The following is a 17,051-nucleotide window of genomic DNA, read 5'->3' as shown; positions in this document are numbered from 1 at the left end:
TAGAAGTGGTCGCTGCGGATTGCAAACCGAAGGAACTCTTGATGGCGCAAAAGAATAGGGACATGCAGGTAAGCGTCCTGTATGTCCAATGACACCATGTAGTCCCCAGGTTCCAGCGCCAGAATGATGGACTGTAGGGTCTCCATCCGAAACTTCGGGACCCGCAAAGACTTGTTGAGTGCTTTGAGGTTGAGAATCGGATGATATGACCCATTGGGTTTCTGTACCAAAAATAGATTTGAATAGAAACCCTGGCCCCTCTGGGAGAATGGAACAGGCACTATAACTCCAGCCTGGAGCATAGTGTGCAATACCTTCCGCAGCTCCGTAGCCTTGTTCCGGTCTGATGGTAGACCCGTGGTGAAGAATCGAGCCGGGGGTCTGTGCCGGAAGGAGAGGGCGTACCCGTGGGAGACCACCTCCAGAACCCAAGTGTCTGTCGTAGTGAACGACCAACACCGGGAGAACTGCAGCAGGCGGCCTCCCACCCTGGGATCCCCCAAAGGGGAGACCCGGACCGTCAGGCCGCAGGCTTGTCATCTGGCTTGGGGGCCGGACGTCTGGTACTCCATATGCCTGTTTCCGGGGCTTGACCGATTTCTTAGGGCCAGCCTGTCGAGGAAACGACTGTGGTTTGGGCCTGCCCTGGGCCCTAGATGACCGAAAGGACGATGGTCCAGAACCAGAAGGAGCAGCGGCCGACGGGAGACAAGCAGATTTGGCTGCCGCCAGCGTGGCCACAATCTTATCCAGATCCGGACCGAAGAGAACTTCTCCGGTAAATGGCAACGCTTCCAGACCTTTCTTGGAATCTGCGTCCGCCTTCCAGGATCGCAGCCACAAGGTGCGACGAGCAGCTACCGCTGCTGAAGAAATTCTAGACACCAGAGTACTAATGTCTAGAGCCGCCTCGTTGATGTAGGTGGCCGAATCACGGAGATTGCCAATCAACTCCGCCTGTTCGGCCGGACAGTCGGATTCAAAAGAAGCCTCTAATGAATCCGCCCAGCGCTCCATCGCTCTGGCAACCCAGCAAATGGCCATAGCCGGCCGTGCTGCCCCCCCTGCAAGGGAATAAGCGGACTTCAGGCAGATTTCTACCTTGCGGTCCGTAGCATCCTTAAGGGAGGACATGGATGGCATCGGCAATGTGGCACTACGGACAAGACGGGTCACGTGAGAATCCACCTGTGGAGGGGATTCCCACTTAGCAAAATAATTATCCGCGAACGGATAAGCCACCGCCAGGCGTCTCTGCGGCTGGTATCTTTTGCCAGGTTGTTTCCACGCCTCCTCTAAATGGTCCACCAACTGACCCGAAAGAGGAAAGACTGTGGCATCGCCCTTCACATCTTTGAAAAAGGCATACTTAGATTTAGCCGCTGGGGGAACTTCGTCCTCAATCACCAAGGCTGTGCGGACCACCCGAATAAGTCCAGGAATATATACTTTGGACTTAGCATCAGCGTCCTTAGTATGGAGAGGTTCCTGATCGTAAGGATCCAGAATCTCCCCATCATCAGACGTCCCCTCGTCATCCTCATAAGGAGCGGACAGAGACGCCACCGGCCTTTTATGAGGCCGCATCACAGACTCCCCTTGCAACACATCCGACAAGTGCTGTACAGAACTCGTCAGGGAGTTAACCCACGCTGGCTCCTGAGAACACGGGAGCGGGGAAATAGGGAGACTGTGGGGTACCACCAATTGTCGTGGGAACCCCTGCATGGGTGACGACACCACAGACTGCTGGGACAAACCCATCGGAGTAAACGCGGGCTGCGGAGCTAACTGGCCCACTAAAGCTGTTAGCGCCTGAGCGAAACAAGCCCAGGGCGGCTCCTGTACCGGTGCTGTAACCGTAATAGGCCGCGCCATGGACAAACACTGCCGGCAAAGGCCCTCCGCGCTACCCTCCCCCTCCGCTAACGGTACTTTGCACGTGGTACACTGTAGCCGGAGGGGAAAATCACTTTCAGACATGATGGCACCACGTATGTGACCTCTCTCACCAATTAAGTATTAAATAGGCGAGAGACCACCCTGCAGCACCGCACCGCAAGGGCTTTAGCAGAAAGAACAGGGACAGTAATAAAGCTGACAGTTTAGTGAAGAAAAGTTACAGGCAGCGCTAGCACAGTCACATACAATGCAGAGAAATAACAATTCCTGCACTAACAGCGCTGATCACTCAACTACACAGACACAGGGCCTGGTAGGACACAGCGCTGCATACACAGACCTGAGCCACAGCGGAGGAGAGGTATGCGGGGGGACCCAGACCACGATGCTTCCTTCCAGACTTCCAGCAGCGTTCACCATGCGTTGCAGAGAAGATGGCCGCCGAGGAGCAGAGAGAAGCTGGCCTGGGGGAGGAGCGCTGACACAGGACCAGTCAACACAGTGCAGAGAGGGCTGTGTGCAGCGGGGGAGGCGCCGGCTGTGAGACAGGGAAGGCGCGCTCCCCTGGCATGCATTTAACCCCTGGGACGCCGCAGCGCTACCGCTCTGCTGCGGTCCGCTGTCCCAGGGGGTAGTGGAAGCGCAGGTTGGTCGCCTGGCTCCACGCTGCAGCCAGTCCCCAGGGAGCCCCCTGCCTGTGGACTTAGGACCATGTGATCAGCGGGGACCCACCGCGGGACCCCGCTGCTTACCTCTGTCCCCCTTGAATCCGGCCATGGTCCGGAGCATCTGGGGTCACCGCTAGCTGTGACCCCAGACGCCCACCAGCATCCCCGGATCAGTACCGGCGTTCTGGTACCGGCGGGGTGTAGGGAAGACAGCATGGACGTCAGGACTGACTGTCCATGCTGTTCATCCAGATGTGCAGCCACAGCTGCATGAAGAAAAAGCTTCAGGGGCTCTTCTAGCCCCCACTCCAACAGGTGCACCCGACTCCGGCCGGGCACCAAACTAAACTGAGGTGCCTTGGCCCGGGGGCGGGGTATAGGAGGGGGACCTAGTGCATCCTGGGAGGCTGAAAGCTTAACTCTTTGGTGCCCTGCGACTGACGTCACACCTATACCCCAAGGTATCCTGTGGATACCCTATGGACCCTGAAGTAGAAATTCCCACGCATGGCCATATAACTGTGCTTTCACATCGCAGTTGCTGTTCTGTACTTGCAGAATCATTACATATATTAAAGAGAAAGCAATAAGCTCTGAAGAGCAGGGCCCTCTCTCCTCTGACCTCCCTGTGTGTCCTTGTATGACTCCTCTTTGCATGCTAATTACCATCCTACACTTACGTTTAATATATTGGTTGTAATGCATCAATGTTTCTGTATTTTGCTAGTTTGATTTCTACATTTTATGGTCTAGGCTTTAATTAGACAATATACGTAAAGTGTTTATCTCAGGTGCTGGACCACTCTTTGTTGAATAAAATTAAAATGTTGCCCCAATGTACGAACCATGGTGGAATTAACGGCAATCCTAATTAGAATAATACCCAAAAAGTGGATATCTATTCCTTACTCACTAAAGTGAGATAACATTAGAAAGGATCATCCAATAGAATACAAATAATTATCGAAACTTATAAAATTCATACAATAACTCTGGTGTTCAGTCCGTCCCTCCCAGGAATTCAATTAGCTGCGATAAGCCGCTTTTTTGCAAAATGTTTTCACTGGCGCTAACTTTTCGCCAAAAATTCATATTGCGAAATCATATTAGCCGTGGCTTTTCACAGGCGCGAAGTCTCCATAGCAAAAAAACGCAAAAAGTTTTCAAATACCTCCTGAGTAGGTGAAAAGTTGTGCAAAACCCCTATTTTTGGCCTAAAATGTTGGGACTTGGTTCAGAACAACTGGGACACTCTCCTTAATAACCAATTAGGCCAAATATTTTTTTTAATTGGCTTAATTTGGCCAATAATGACAAGTAATTTTTGAGGTGAAGAAGTGCAAAATGCAAAAAAATGGGTTCACTGATGTGGGACAGGTATATGGGGTACAATATGAATGGGACAGGTGTTTTGGGGATTGCAGGTGGGTGTTAAAATACTTTAAAAAAAATAAAAAAAATGCCAAAGTGTCTTTAAATGACAGATATATACTTATAGGTATTTGTATGCACCACCAATATAAATAGAACATTTATTTGAAGATAAATAACAAAAAAACACAACTTGCATTCTATCTTTTTTTTTTTTTTTTTTTACAAAATGCACATAAGTCATTTCACACATTTTAAGAACACCAAATACTTTTACTAGGGCCACTAATCTAATTTTAAATTGTTTTCCTACATCAGTTTGCTTTTTTTGGTATTGGTAGTTTTCTCCATTTTTACCTATACTTATCGCGGCAAAATACATGCAAACTTACCGCACATTTTCAGCATTTTGTAATTGGATAGTGTGAAAAAAAGAGAACGCGCGCGATATCGCACAAAAAGTCGTAAAGTGTGCCATAACCAAATTAATTCCCCCCTTAGGGGAAAAAAAATAAATAAATAGGTCCAGCATAAGCATAGTGTAAATTCTTCACTAAAATTGGCAAAATACAGTTACAATAGTGTAGATAATAACCTTCTTTCTAAAATGTATATGTAAAAAGAAACTTCTGAATAAAAGAAAATATTTAGCAGTACTGAATAATCTTAATGAAACCATCATAGGCAATAAAAAGAAAAACCATAAAACAAATAAAATTGTTTGAAATTATACTTTATTTTATTTCACCAATAGGGGGTCTGTATTCCAGCGCCACAAGATATACTTTGGAACTATCTGGGAAGTTTCTAAACCTCCTAGGCTGGAGTACACAAAGGCCCCTGTATAATACTTTGGGTGCCAGTCTAAACACCCTCTATTGGGCTATGGGACCTGATCAGAGATGTACGTTCATCATATTTTTTTCCGGGAGAGATGAGGCCAGGGTCTCGCAGATTCCTGGTCTCGGGAGTGACCAGCACCCGGGTCAGGCTGCGGGAAGCTTCAGCTCCCACAGTCTCCATGAAGGCGCAACCATCGCAACGATCAGTATCGATGGTGCTCGGAAATACAGCAAGGTGGTGTCTAACACCTCCTCCTGCAGTAAGATGGATGGAATTGCATAGTTGCTTCTGTGCGGCTCTATAATTCCGTCCCTCTCTAAAGCAGGCCCTATGCAAGGCCCTGTGGGATTTTGTGGCAGCATAGAAATAGGAAACTATCACTATAAAGGGTTCAATCACATTTTCAACCAGACAATTAAGAAACCAAGCGGCGGACAACCAAATCAATTAAGATTAAACATCGCTGTGAACTGAAAGAGTAGCAGCCAGGCTTGGCGCCTCTTAGCTCCTCTGCGGCCGTAGGAGTAGACTTCTTAAGCTGGGTACACAATATGCCGACGGACCCACCGATCGACAGACCCACAGACAGAGCGGCAGAGTTTGGTACGCATCCACACTTACCAATTTGTTCCAATCGGTTCCTGCAGCCAGTGTGTAAGGGTCGGTCACTCCTACAAACAGGCAGATTTACCAATATATATGTAAGAGATGCCGGCACCTGCCGCGCTGCAGGGCCGACGCAATGTGTCTGATCGACGACGGTCACAGGCATATCGGCTGTATACATGGACATATGCACTTAGCGATAGATCGTTTGTTAGCTATATCGCATAGTGGGGGTCATTCAGACCCGCTCGTGAGCGCCAGTACGCTCGCAAGCAAGTCGATGTACCCGCACTGCGCATGCGCACGACGGAGGGAGCTCCGTCGTGCGCATGCGCGAGACCCGGCAAGCGACGGGCTCTCCATCGCTCCGTGTCTCGCACCAAAGGGGGCGTGCTGCCAATGTTGATTGACAGCACGCCCCCTTTGGTGGGCGTGCCTGCCAGACGGAGGCGTTCCCATGGGAACGCCTACCGTCTCAAGCCGGCCCCACTGACCTCACTAGTGATGTCAGTGGGAGTGATTTTGGCTCTGATAGAGCCAAAATCACTCCAGGGCTTGCGGCAGCGAGACCCTACCGCAGGGTCTCCGTCGCAAGCCCGATGGTCGCGATGGTCAAGACCATCATCATGGATGCTCGCTATAGCTGTGGGTGGTAACCCACAGCTATGCGAGCGTCCATGAGGACGCTCCAAAAAAAGGTAGGAGGGCCCTGATTCAGAGCGAGCGCTCTGGTCAGAGCGTTCAGCTCTGAATCAGGCCCAGTGTCAGCTGACAAGTACAAAATAGTTAAATACAATAGTTTATTTCTTAAATTCACAACGGTTAGATCATGTCATACACAATTAATATTCTGCATTACCGAGAGGGGGCGGGATACCTGCTACTGAAAAGAAAAAAAAGTGTGCGCTTGTCAACCTGAAAACATGTTGAGTAGATAAGATGATAAAAAAGAACAATGCTGAATACATTGCTGCTCACCTTGAAAAGTTTTTGAGAGTGTTTAATCATGAATGTCACTCCATTGTTCAGCTTTATGATATGATCTTGCAGGTCATTTGCCGTCAGCTGTAATACAAACACACAGCTGTGGAACGTGTCAGATCATCACTAGAGGTGGTCACATTTCTCTCTTTAATGCATATAACTTCCTATTTTTGACTGGGGGTTAGAAGCAGAAACCGTTCCTGTATTTGTTCCCCTCTCCCAATTGCCGGCTTTTATCTTTAAACTCTAGGAACACCTGCTGAATCTGTCCTCTCCTATTTTCACAAAGGGAGAAATGTATCAGAACTTCGAGAGAGATAAAGTATCACTTTATAGACCATGCTAGTTAAATGATAGTTAGAAGCTCATTGGTTGCTATAGTGTTTCCCCGATAATTACCCCGAAAATAAGACCTATCCTTAATTTTGAAGAATGGTCCAAAATAAGCCCTACCCCGAAAATAAGACCTAATAAAATCCCAATTTTTTCCCGGTCCGTGCACTACACTAAAATGCCCCCAGCTCCACCCCCCGCATGAAATACTAAATTATAGAGCTGGAGGAGGCTGCCCGGCCACTCCTCCTCCAGCTTACAGTATCGTTGTCAGACTCCAAAACAAGCTTTCAATAAAGCTTGTTTTGGAGTCAGCGCGCGTGACGGCATGACGTCACGCCGTGACTCTGAAGGTGGACATCGGAGGAGCCGCGGATCGTGAAGGAAGGAACCGTCTCTGGATTCTTCTTATTGTAAAGGTAAGTGGGGAAATGGCTGCATTCAACAGGGAGAAGGACAGGCTGCATTCAACAACAGGGGGGGGGGGGGGGAAGGGAGAGGCACAGGCTGTATTCAACAACAGGGTGGGGAGGGAGAGGCACAGGCTGCAGTCAACAACAGGGGGGGGGGGGAGGGAGAGGCACAGGCTGCATTCAACAACGGAGGGGGGGAAAGGGAGAGGCACAGGCTGCATTCAACAACAGGGGGGGGAGGGAGAGGCACAGGCTGCATTCAACAACGGGGGGGGGAAGGGAGAGGCACAGGCTGCATTCAACAACAGGGGGGGGGAGGGAGAGGCACAGGCTGCATTCAACAACGGGGGGGGGGAGGGAGAGGCACAGGCTGCATTCAACAACGGGGGGGGGGGAGGGAGAGGCACAGGCTGCATTCAACAACGGGGGGGGGAGGGAGAGGCACAGGCTGCATTCAACAACGGGGGGGGGAAGGGAGAGGCACAGGCTGCATTCAACAAGAGGGGGGGGGAAGGGAGAGGCACAGGCTGCATTCAACAAGAGGGGGGGGGGAAGGGAGAGGCACAGGCTGCATTCAACAAGAGGGGGGGGAAGGGAGAGGCACAGGCTGCATTCAACAAGAGGGGGGGGAAGGGAGAGGCACAGGGGGGGGGGGAAGGGAGAGGCACAGGCTGCATTCAACAGGGGGGGAAGGAGAAGCACAGGCTGCATTCAACAGGGGGGGAAGGGAGAAGCACAGGCTGCATTCAACAGGGGGGGAAGGGAGAGGCACAGGCTGTATTCAACAACGGGGGGGGGAGGGAGAGGCACAGGCTGTATTCAACAACGGGGGGGGGGGAGGGAGAGGCACAGGCTGTATTCAACAACGGGGGGGGGGGGAGGGAGAGGCACAGGCTGCATTCAACAACGGGGGGGGGGGAGGGAGAGGCACAGGCTGCATTCAACAACAGGGGGGGAAGGGAGAGGCACAGGCTGCATTCAACAACAACGGGGGGGAGGGAGAGGCACAGGCTGCATTTAACAACAGGGGGGGGGAGGGAGAGGCACAGGCTGCATTCAACAGGGGGGGAGGGCACAGGCTGCATTCAACAACAGGAGGGGGAAGGGAGAGGCACAGGCTGCATTCTACAAATTGCTGTCAATGTTAATTAAAATAAGCCCTACACCGAAAATAAGCCCTATGGCGTTTTTTTTACCAAAAATAAATAAAAATAAGACAGTGTCTTATTATCGGGGAAACACGGTATGGGCAACTCCAATTTATCTCTCTCTCGCAGGTTTGATACATCTCCCCAATAAGACTGGAAAGGATCTATCTGAGCTTTTTTTACATCCTGCAAAAATAAATAAAGTGGGCTGTACTGTAAACTTGATGCTACAAGGGACTGTATGATATGTATTGTGTTAGTGCAATTTTGCTTTAAAAGTAGTTGCCAGGGTTGCATAAAATTGGATTTTTATTAAAATTTAAATCGTTTACTTACATTTTTTTTTATAAAAAATCCTGTATAATTAAAAAAAAAATCGGATTTAAATCAAATAAATCCGTTAATTTTTTATTTTTTTTAAATCCAATTTTATGCAACCCTGTTTTTAACCTGATGATCTTTTTGCTGTCATGTAGTGTTTTCAAAATAAAAAAACACGGTGGTTTCTCTTGTAAAAGTGCTCCACAAAAAAGCAGCATAATGTACTCACCGAAATGTAATTCTACTCAACATGTAAAATAGGTTTCACAATAATGAGGAGTCTGTTTTACCAGTTCTTCTACAGTGACCAACTCCTTTATAACCCTGGACATGATGTGGGGGGGGGTAAGCAGACTACGCATCATACTACTGGTTTGCAAAAATGACACTAAAGAACACACAATAATTCCATAACGAGACGACTAGAACAGTAGAGAGATAAATTCCATTTCTGGGACGTAGCCAATAAATGTTTCTCCTCCACACCTGCCTCGGTTTATAAGCGTACAGCTATTAGGCACAGGCTGGAACAACTTAACCATATACAGTATCTACAATTTTATACATCACATAAGTGTATAAATAACTGCAGTTATGTTTCAGAATTCAATTTACACTCAGAATACATCCAATGCATTAGCTGCCAAGACTTAAGTGTACGCGACCCATTGTACTTGGGAGGAACGTGTTCCATCTCTAAGATGGCACCGATTTTTAGTTCTACATTTTGCAAATGATCACTTTGGCTGCCAAGCTGTAGGGAGCTGCGCTTATAACCCAGGGCTGGAAATGTGGCCGGCATTTTGCACGTAGCTGGCATCAGAATAGCAGCCCGCCAGCTGAAAAGCAATACTCCCACATAACATGCTACCAACTGCCCTGGGGGTGGGGGGGGGGGGAAGGATAAATTTGCCACTTACATTCTTAGGCCATATGATATGTGGAGCAAACATCAGAGCCAGATTGTGTGCGGACATCTTGTTGCGGTCCTGCTTTTTGGCTGTCTGGTAGAGGAGATCTAACAGCAGCTTGAGAAGGTTCCTGTTGGGGGACGGGAGGAGCAGGAAGAGGAGCTGCAAGGCCTCGATTTGTCGCTCTTTATCTGGCGCCCCAGTTCGGTTACCCTTGTCGTCAAAAAGCATTAGGTCTGTGGCATTACAATCACACAAGAGAGAAAGGATGAGTAGGGTTTTCTGTATACCAGCATTAGTCACCCTCATTTTCTGTCCCACTCAATCTGTGCCCACAATGCTATGTTATTTGCTCTCGAATGAGAAGTGGCTGGAGGCTGCAAGGTCACAGAAGCTATTCACCGAGTGAGTGCTAAACACCCTACCACCAATAATCATATACCAATATACGTACAACAGGACACACACACACAGCACACTGATAAACCCGCTCCTCTTTATACAAGAGAAACCCATAACATACTGCTGTCCTCTGGGCAGGAACCGGATGAACGTCCAGCCAGTATGTCCTCTAGTTCAGAGGTTCCCAAACGCGGTCCTCAAGGCTCCCCAACAGTTCAGATTTTAGTGATATCCATGGTTAAGCACAGGTGGTTAAATCAAATTGACTGAGGTACTAATTAAGTCACCTGTGCTCAACCATGGATATCACTAAAACATGAACTGTTGGGGAGCCATGAGGACAGTGATTGGGAACCTCTGCTCTAGTTGAAGAATCTGCTCGGCCTAGGCCGGTGGTTCTCAAACTCGGTCCTCAGGACCCCACACAGGTCTCGTTTTCCAAGTCACCCAGCAGGTGCACAGGTGTATTCATTACTCACTGACATTTTAAAAGATCCACAGGTGGAGCTAAATATTTTCCTAGTGATTCTGTGAGGAGACCTGAAAACCTGGAAAAAGATTGGGGTCCTGAAGACAGAGTCTGAGAACCTGTGGTCTAGGCTAAGCATCGAGTGTTTTCTTATCTAGTAGCAGCTTTTTGCAGTTATTTAATAATTGTTCAGAGGTGTTGCTGGAACTGCTATTCACATTCAGATACAGAATGATCAGAACAAGACACAAATTATTGCAGGATTTTGTGGGGTTTGGAGCTTTAATACATTAGGGTCACAAAATTCTGCAAGGCCACACGCTGGTGGTTGTGATTGGTTAATAACTCATTAAATATAAGTTTGTTAATTTGTTGCTTTTTTTTTTATTCTACATCTGGCTCACGGGGATATTCCTCTTCTTTCAATTATATAGGAATGTTTATTCTGCGCTTCAACTTCCATTATATATAAGTCTGTCAACTCTGTTATATTTTCAGCACTTTCTCCTACCTGACCTAAGCATCAGTGACGTGCGGTAGGTCAATGGCGGGGGAGGCACACATGTATACAAATATATTTATATCAAAACTCTGGAGCATGACAGGAAGTATGATAGGGGAGGCTCTGCACGTCCCTGCTAAACACACCTTACCACCAGGCCCCAGCGTATATAAATTACCCCGTGAGGGAAACATCACAGCCATATAAAACGGACAGGAGGTAATTGGGCCATGGGGAAAAGCAAACAATTAAAATCGGTATTAAACCATGAGTTCTCCAAGTACATTGCCCAGCTCCATCACTAAGTATAGTCCTAACAAACACACTGCTAAACATTATACATCTCTTAGCATATACAGCTGATATAGGGCAAAGGATAAAAAAAAAAAAAAGGTACCTTCACACCTTTGCAAAACCAAATTGGGGGTGGAGCAGATGTAAAATATGCAGAGATATTTAGAGATGTGTCCTAGCTGAAATCTAAATTGCAGTGTAAAAATAAAGCTGTGCAGCTTCTGTGGGCTACATGCAAAACCTGCCAGCATTTACCCTGCATGCAACAACAAACATATTTGCACCCCTTGCATGACAACGTGGTTTGTCCCAGCTACAATAGTTACAACTTGATTTTGCTTACTCCCACCACAGAATCTGCCCTATTTTTCGAGTCTATAAACAGAAGTTTATTTTTATCCTCAGTAATGGATTAGTCTCTAACAGGGATCGATTGCTCCGCGGTTTAACGGAGCTGAACCCTGATCCGTGAAGGCTATACTGACAACCTGCCTTACCTGCGATCTTTAAATGAGCGTGATAATGTCGATGTGTCAGCAGCGGCTCAGGCAAGTCCCCCAGAAACATTTTGAGCAATGTGGCTACATCATTAGGGTGAAAGTCCCCAGAATCCACGTCAATATCTGTTCCACTATTGAGGCAGTCTTTCAGAACCTGCTGCCGATTGCTGTTCCCAGGGATACGGAATAAGCCTTCAGTCCGCAGGTCTGCGACGAGATAAATGTACACAAAAGGGAATTCACTACCAAAGTACTTACGTTTGAATAATCTAAAGAATAAATTGTGATGTTCTGAACACAATTTTTTCCTGAATGGTTTTAATTCATTTATTTTATTAACGTCTAGTCCTACACATTGTTCCAACAAAAGATTTAGCCCATGATGTATAGGACGTCAGTCACTGGCATTTTTATATACAGAGCTGGCATTGCAGGCTGCCTCGTGATCCAGATTACAACCATCTACAAGGGGCAAGTCAATTGTTTGTGGGTGTGTTAAATGTGCCAAAACAGCCAAATGCTCTATTCGTCACATACAGCTTTTAAAAGATCCTAAATCCCTTTGTAGCAGTGAGGGGGTCTAGCCTTTACCTCTCCCGTACTGTTGATGCAGAAGCTGGAACAATAACTAGACATAGCAATGGTGGTGGTGGGGGGGGGGAATCAGGGCCAGAACTAGTCTACAATAAAAGAGCATTACACAGAAACCTTTGCCCACGAATGAGGGCTTAGGGGTCTATTTACTAAGCAGTGTTAGGAGAGAGTGAAATGTCATAAGACAGTGATAAGGTGCCAGCCAATCAGCTCCCAACTGTCATCTCACAGGCGGTGTTTGTAAAATGACAGTTGGGAGCTGATTGGCTGGCACCTTATCACTTTGTCTCCTAACACTGCTTAGTAAATAGACCCCTATATGTGGTAAACACAAAACAAAGACGCATTTTATAGCAGTAACACACAAAGGTCTGGGGCACTTACTCTTATACAGGTACTCGATGAGCTGGTAGATTTGTGCAATGCCTTCTTCCGTCAAAGGTGCTCCAAATACTATGACTTTTTCTAGGGGTGAAAAATACAAAAACAACCAGATTACTGCTAATGTCTGAGCAGCACTTTCCCCAGTCAGCCCGCTGCTCGGAGGTCTTGCGGCCTTTGCTCTTCTGCAGCATGAAAGCATATTACATGGGATACACCGTAGGAACTGAGGTCTGCTCGTCAATGTCTGCTGCTCAGCATCACACAGGGGTCTATTCATCAACACCAAACTAGCGGTTTTAAAGGACTTTTTCCTTAATTACCGTTCTTTTGGTATTCATTAACACACTCAACCAGGAGATCTCAGGGATATCTCCTGGTTATGTCCATCTGCGTTAATTTCCACACTTACCATACGTTAGTACATATGGGGGATGTAGAAATTAAGCTATTCATTAGCAGTGTTCTCCCCAGGCTGTTATTTGCGGGTGCACCACCCGGCACTTTGGAAGCCTGCAAGTGGGGACAGTATCTGGGAGCTATATAAAAAGGACCAGATCCTACAGACTTTGCAGCTTTTTCATAATCAGACGATTGGGCCTCTAATAAAAAGAAGAGACTATATAAAATGCTATTTAAAGTTTAAATCATTATAAAGGTCAGGGTTTAAAACATTTGATTATTGTGAAGTCCCCACCCGACTACTTTTTGATGCCACCTGGCTGGAAAAATTTTCTGGGGAGAACACTGATCAGATTCCGAAAATGATGCAGTTCGGAATTTGATGATGTTCCTGTACGCCAAACTCATACGGCGTACAGCCCGCGATAGTGTACATAAGCTGCTGTCTACATGGCAGCTTGTGTAGGAAAGGGAGAATATTTACCTGCATTCAGCATGAGCAGGTCCTCCGGGTCAACCCTCCGGCAGCACGTGTTTCAATTAGCACAGCTGTAGGCAGTGCTGTGCATGTGGTGCTTCTCTGATAGAAAAGGTGCATGCGCAGCACTGATTACAGCTGCGGTAAGTTAGGGTAGAGAGAGAGAACCATTTCCTGAAAAGCTGTCATCGCAAAAATGACAGCTTATCGGAATAGTTATAGGGAGGAGGAATGATGAATTCCTCCGGTAATTAGGTAGAACTCCACGCGAGATCTAAACCTAATTACCTCCAGAGAAAGTTTAGTATTGATGAATAGGCCACAGTCTCTATTCTGGTCATAGGTAAAGCTCCACCTATCCTAATTATATTATACATATTACCATTCACAAACATGTAGCTACAAAATGTGTACAAAACTAGTTTCCAATCAGACAGACACTCTTATTGTCTTATCTACTATACACAGGTGACTCCTCACTGCCGATTTCCTGCTGTGTACATGCAAATTACAAGTCTAATTATACTAAGGGGACAGACAAAGTAATCATATGCCTGGGGCATGGTTTATGATTATATATAGTACTAGCTGTTGCCCGAGGCTTCGCCCACGATTAAATTGCTTCTGCCAACATCTTATTTTATTTGAGGTGTACTAGTTGCATTGCTTTGCAAAAAGGGGCCCTGCGACGGGAGTGGCCCATGTGACCAGCAGCTCTATACAGACTAGTGGCAGTAGCGCCTTCACCCACCTCTCACACCAATGTCACTGTGTGCCCTGTGCACAGACTGCTATGTAACCTCTCCTATTCACCCACCTCTCACACCAATGTCACTGTGTGCCCTGTGCACAGACTGCTATGTAACCTCTCCTATTCACCCACCACTCACACCAATGTCACTGTGTGCCCTGTGCACAGACTGCTATGTAACCTCTCCTATTCACAACTCACACCAATGTCACTGTGTGCCCTGTGCACAGACTGCTATGTAACCTATCCTATTCATCCACCACTCACACCAATGTCACTGTGTGCCCTGTGTACAGACTGCTATGTAACCTCTCCTATTCACCCACCACTCACACCAATGTCACTGTGTGCCCAGACTGCTATGTAACCTCTCCTAATCACCACAACTCACACCAATGTCACTGTGCCCTGTGCACAGACTGCTATGTAACCTATCCTATTCACCCACCACTCACACCAATGTCACTGTGTAGCCTGTGCACAGAGTGCTATGTAACCTCTCCTATTCATCCACCACTCACACCAATGTCACTGTGTGCCCTGTGCACAGACTGCTATATAGCTTATCCTATCCAAGAGACTGTGAGCCCAAAGCTCCTCCCCCACCCACCCCTTACCGGTCGCGTGTATAGTGCCGCACCTGTCTCTTGATAATTTCAATAAATGTTTTGGTTATTGCTCATAACCTGACTGATTGAGATGAATGTGCTAGTTACTTCCAGGAGTTTCCACTACACAATGATGCTGTTTTCACGAAAATCGGTTCAGTTCAGTTTTTGCGCCAACTAGAATGAAATATAATATAAATATATATATACACACACACATATATATATATATATATATATATATATATATATTACATACACACACATATACACACATATATACACAAAACAGTAACAGAGTTTCGTGAGTGCATGGAGAGCTGCCTTTTACATGTTGTATACGAGCATATAGCGAGGGAGGGAGACACACACACACTATGTACTCTCAGAGCTCTTAAGAGCAGCAACATACAGCCTTATGCTACAATACTTTCGTGATGCTTTAGATCTATTATCCACATCCTAATGTACAGAACCCAACTACCATCCACTCACGTCTGCGTTTTATACGTCTCCTGCAGAGTAAAATAAATGGGTGAAAGATAGCCTGCAAACTTCTGCTTCTCCAAATGGTCTGACCCTGAATACAATGAAGATTGCCATCACCGCTATTAGCACATGCAGGAGACCATTGCCAGCACATAGGAATGTGCGAGATGTACTGTAGAACAAGATGCTTGTTTGATTGTAGTTCTTTTTAATATAAATGTAGATATTTGCCCTTACACTGTCAGACAAATAGGGGTGAAGGATGGAAACTGCACCTACTGGTGGTGACTCAGTCGTATAGACTGGAGCCTAGAAATCACATACATGGTCACACTCTTAAGCGACTGGCATTCATTACTGTTTATTTGTGGCGAGATGACGGGGGTGGGAGACCGCTGTAATGGCAGAGAAGGGGACCATCTATTTAGTGCTACATGCTTATTGCACAGAGCCGGTGTCTTTACTGTCGTATGCAGTTCTCTGTGTTAAAGGATCGAGTCACAGAAAAAATAAGTAATCAGGACTGAAATAGCCAAAGACATTTCTTTAATACCAATCTTCGTAGATGAAATGCAAATTCCTCTAAAGTGAAAGAATATTAAGATCGCCAGGTTCACAATAAATTATCTTCGGTTCTGCCAGGTGTTTGCTTGCGCCAGCACCAAAGATCCAGATGTCTGCGCTATGTTTAGAACGGTTTACTGAAGAACTGCCAACCTGAAGTTGGCACTGTATGGAAGCAACAGCTGCAATTACATGTGTTATTACATGTCTAATACATCAGTTATAGGGCTGTATATTACAGAAGAAACACACACAAAAAGGATCAGTCATTTATGGCTGCTGTGAAATAGGCTCTAAACATGGACTATAGCAAAGCTGCAAGACAGACTGAGCCACCGTAGATTTCAAAATCAAGTTTGCCCATTGCAAAATAAAAGGTGAAAGCTGTAAAAGGAGCAACCACTGTATGTAGACCCTATTCCAGGCTCATTATATGTTACACGAGTTTAGGGGCTGATTCAGACCTGTCCGCTATGATGCGAACGCTCGTAGCTGGCCGATAGTCTGTAACTGCACATGTGTACGCATTGCAATGCGCAAAACGATGCGAGAGATCGGGATGCGTTCGCTCGCTGCGTATAGACTGCCCAGCAGAGTGATTGACAGGAGAAGCCGTTTGTGGGTGGTGACAGGGGCTGACCACTGGAAACTGAGGAGTGGAAGTGCGAACCCAGGCGTGCCTGAGTGCCTCAACGCCGTTTCAGAGGCGTGCATAATTAAAAGGCAGCGTCATAGTACAAGTCACTTGTTGGGATTTCACTCTGAAGTGCTTGCGGAAGGGTATGGTCAACCTCAAATGCATCTGATGGTACCCGATCTGCCGATGGTTGCATACACTTCCAGGAGGTGACGTGCGCAAGTGGGCGTCTTATGAATGGCTGGTGGGCGTCTACATACACAAAGCGATCGTACGTCAAGACATAGTGGGTGTGCGATCGTCTGCCATGCCGTCACTTAGCCGAATTTGCATACGCTGGGAGCGAGCGTACACATCTAACGAGTGGGTCTGAATGAGCTCCTTAATGCGATCTGCAAATAAGTGACATCCTGCCTTCTACGGAGATGAGAAGTGCAAGACCAAAGACCCAGGGTACAGAGAAGCCATCGGAGGCAGGTG

General features: G+C 46.9%; 1 protein-coding gene across 2 annotated transcripts in view; it reads right to left on the bottom strand.

The window, feature by feature from the left end:
• The window catches only part of ARHGAP19 (Rho GTPase activating protein 19), an 80,475-nt gene that overhangs the window by 30,095 nt on the left and 33,329 nt on the right, over positions 1–17,051 (bottom strand). For both annotated transcript variants that reach the window (XM_088449948.1, XM_088449947.1), the window contains exons 3-6: positions 12,646–12,726; positions 11,665–11,874; positions 9,510–9,736; positions 6,369–6,455 (exon numbers count right to left, since the gene is read on the bottom strand). In XM_088449948.1, coding sequence (XP_088306074.1) covers positions 6,369–6,455; positions 9,510–9,736; positions 11,665–11,874; positions 12,646–12,726 — 605 coding nt within the window. The remainder of the gene's footprint in view (positions 1–6,368; positions 6,456–9,509; positions 9,737–11,664; positions 11,875–12,645; positions 12,727–17,051) is intronic.

The sequence above is a fragment of the Taudactylus pleione genome, unplaced genomic scaffold (genome assembly GCF_031769625.1).
Source record: "Taudactylus pleione unplaced genomic scaffold, aTauple2 ptg000502l, whole genome shotgun sequence".
Classification (NCBI taxonomy): Eukaryota; Metazoa; Chordata; class Amphibia; order Anura; family Myobatrachidae; genus Taudactylus; species Taudactylus pleione.
Note: the sequence above shows the minus strand (reverse complement) of the source record. Positions and strands in the feature narration are given on the sequence as shown.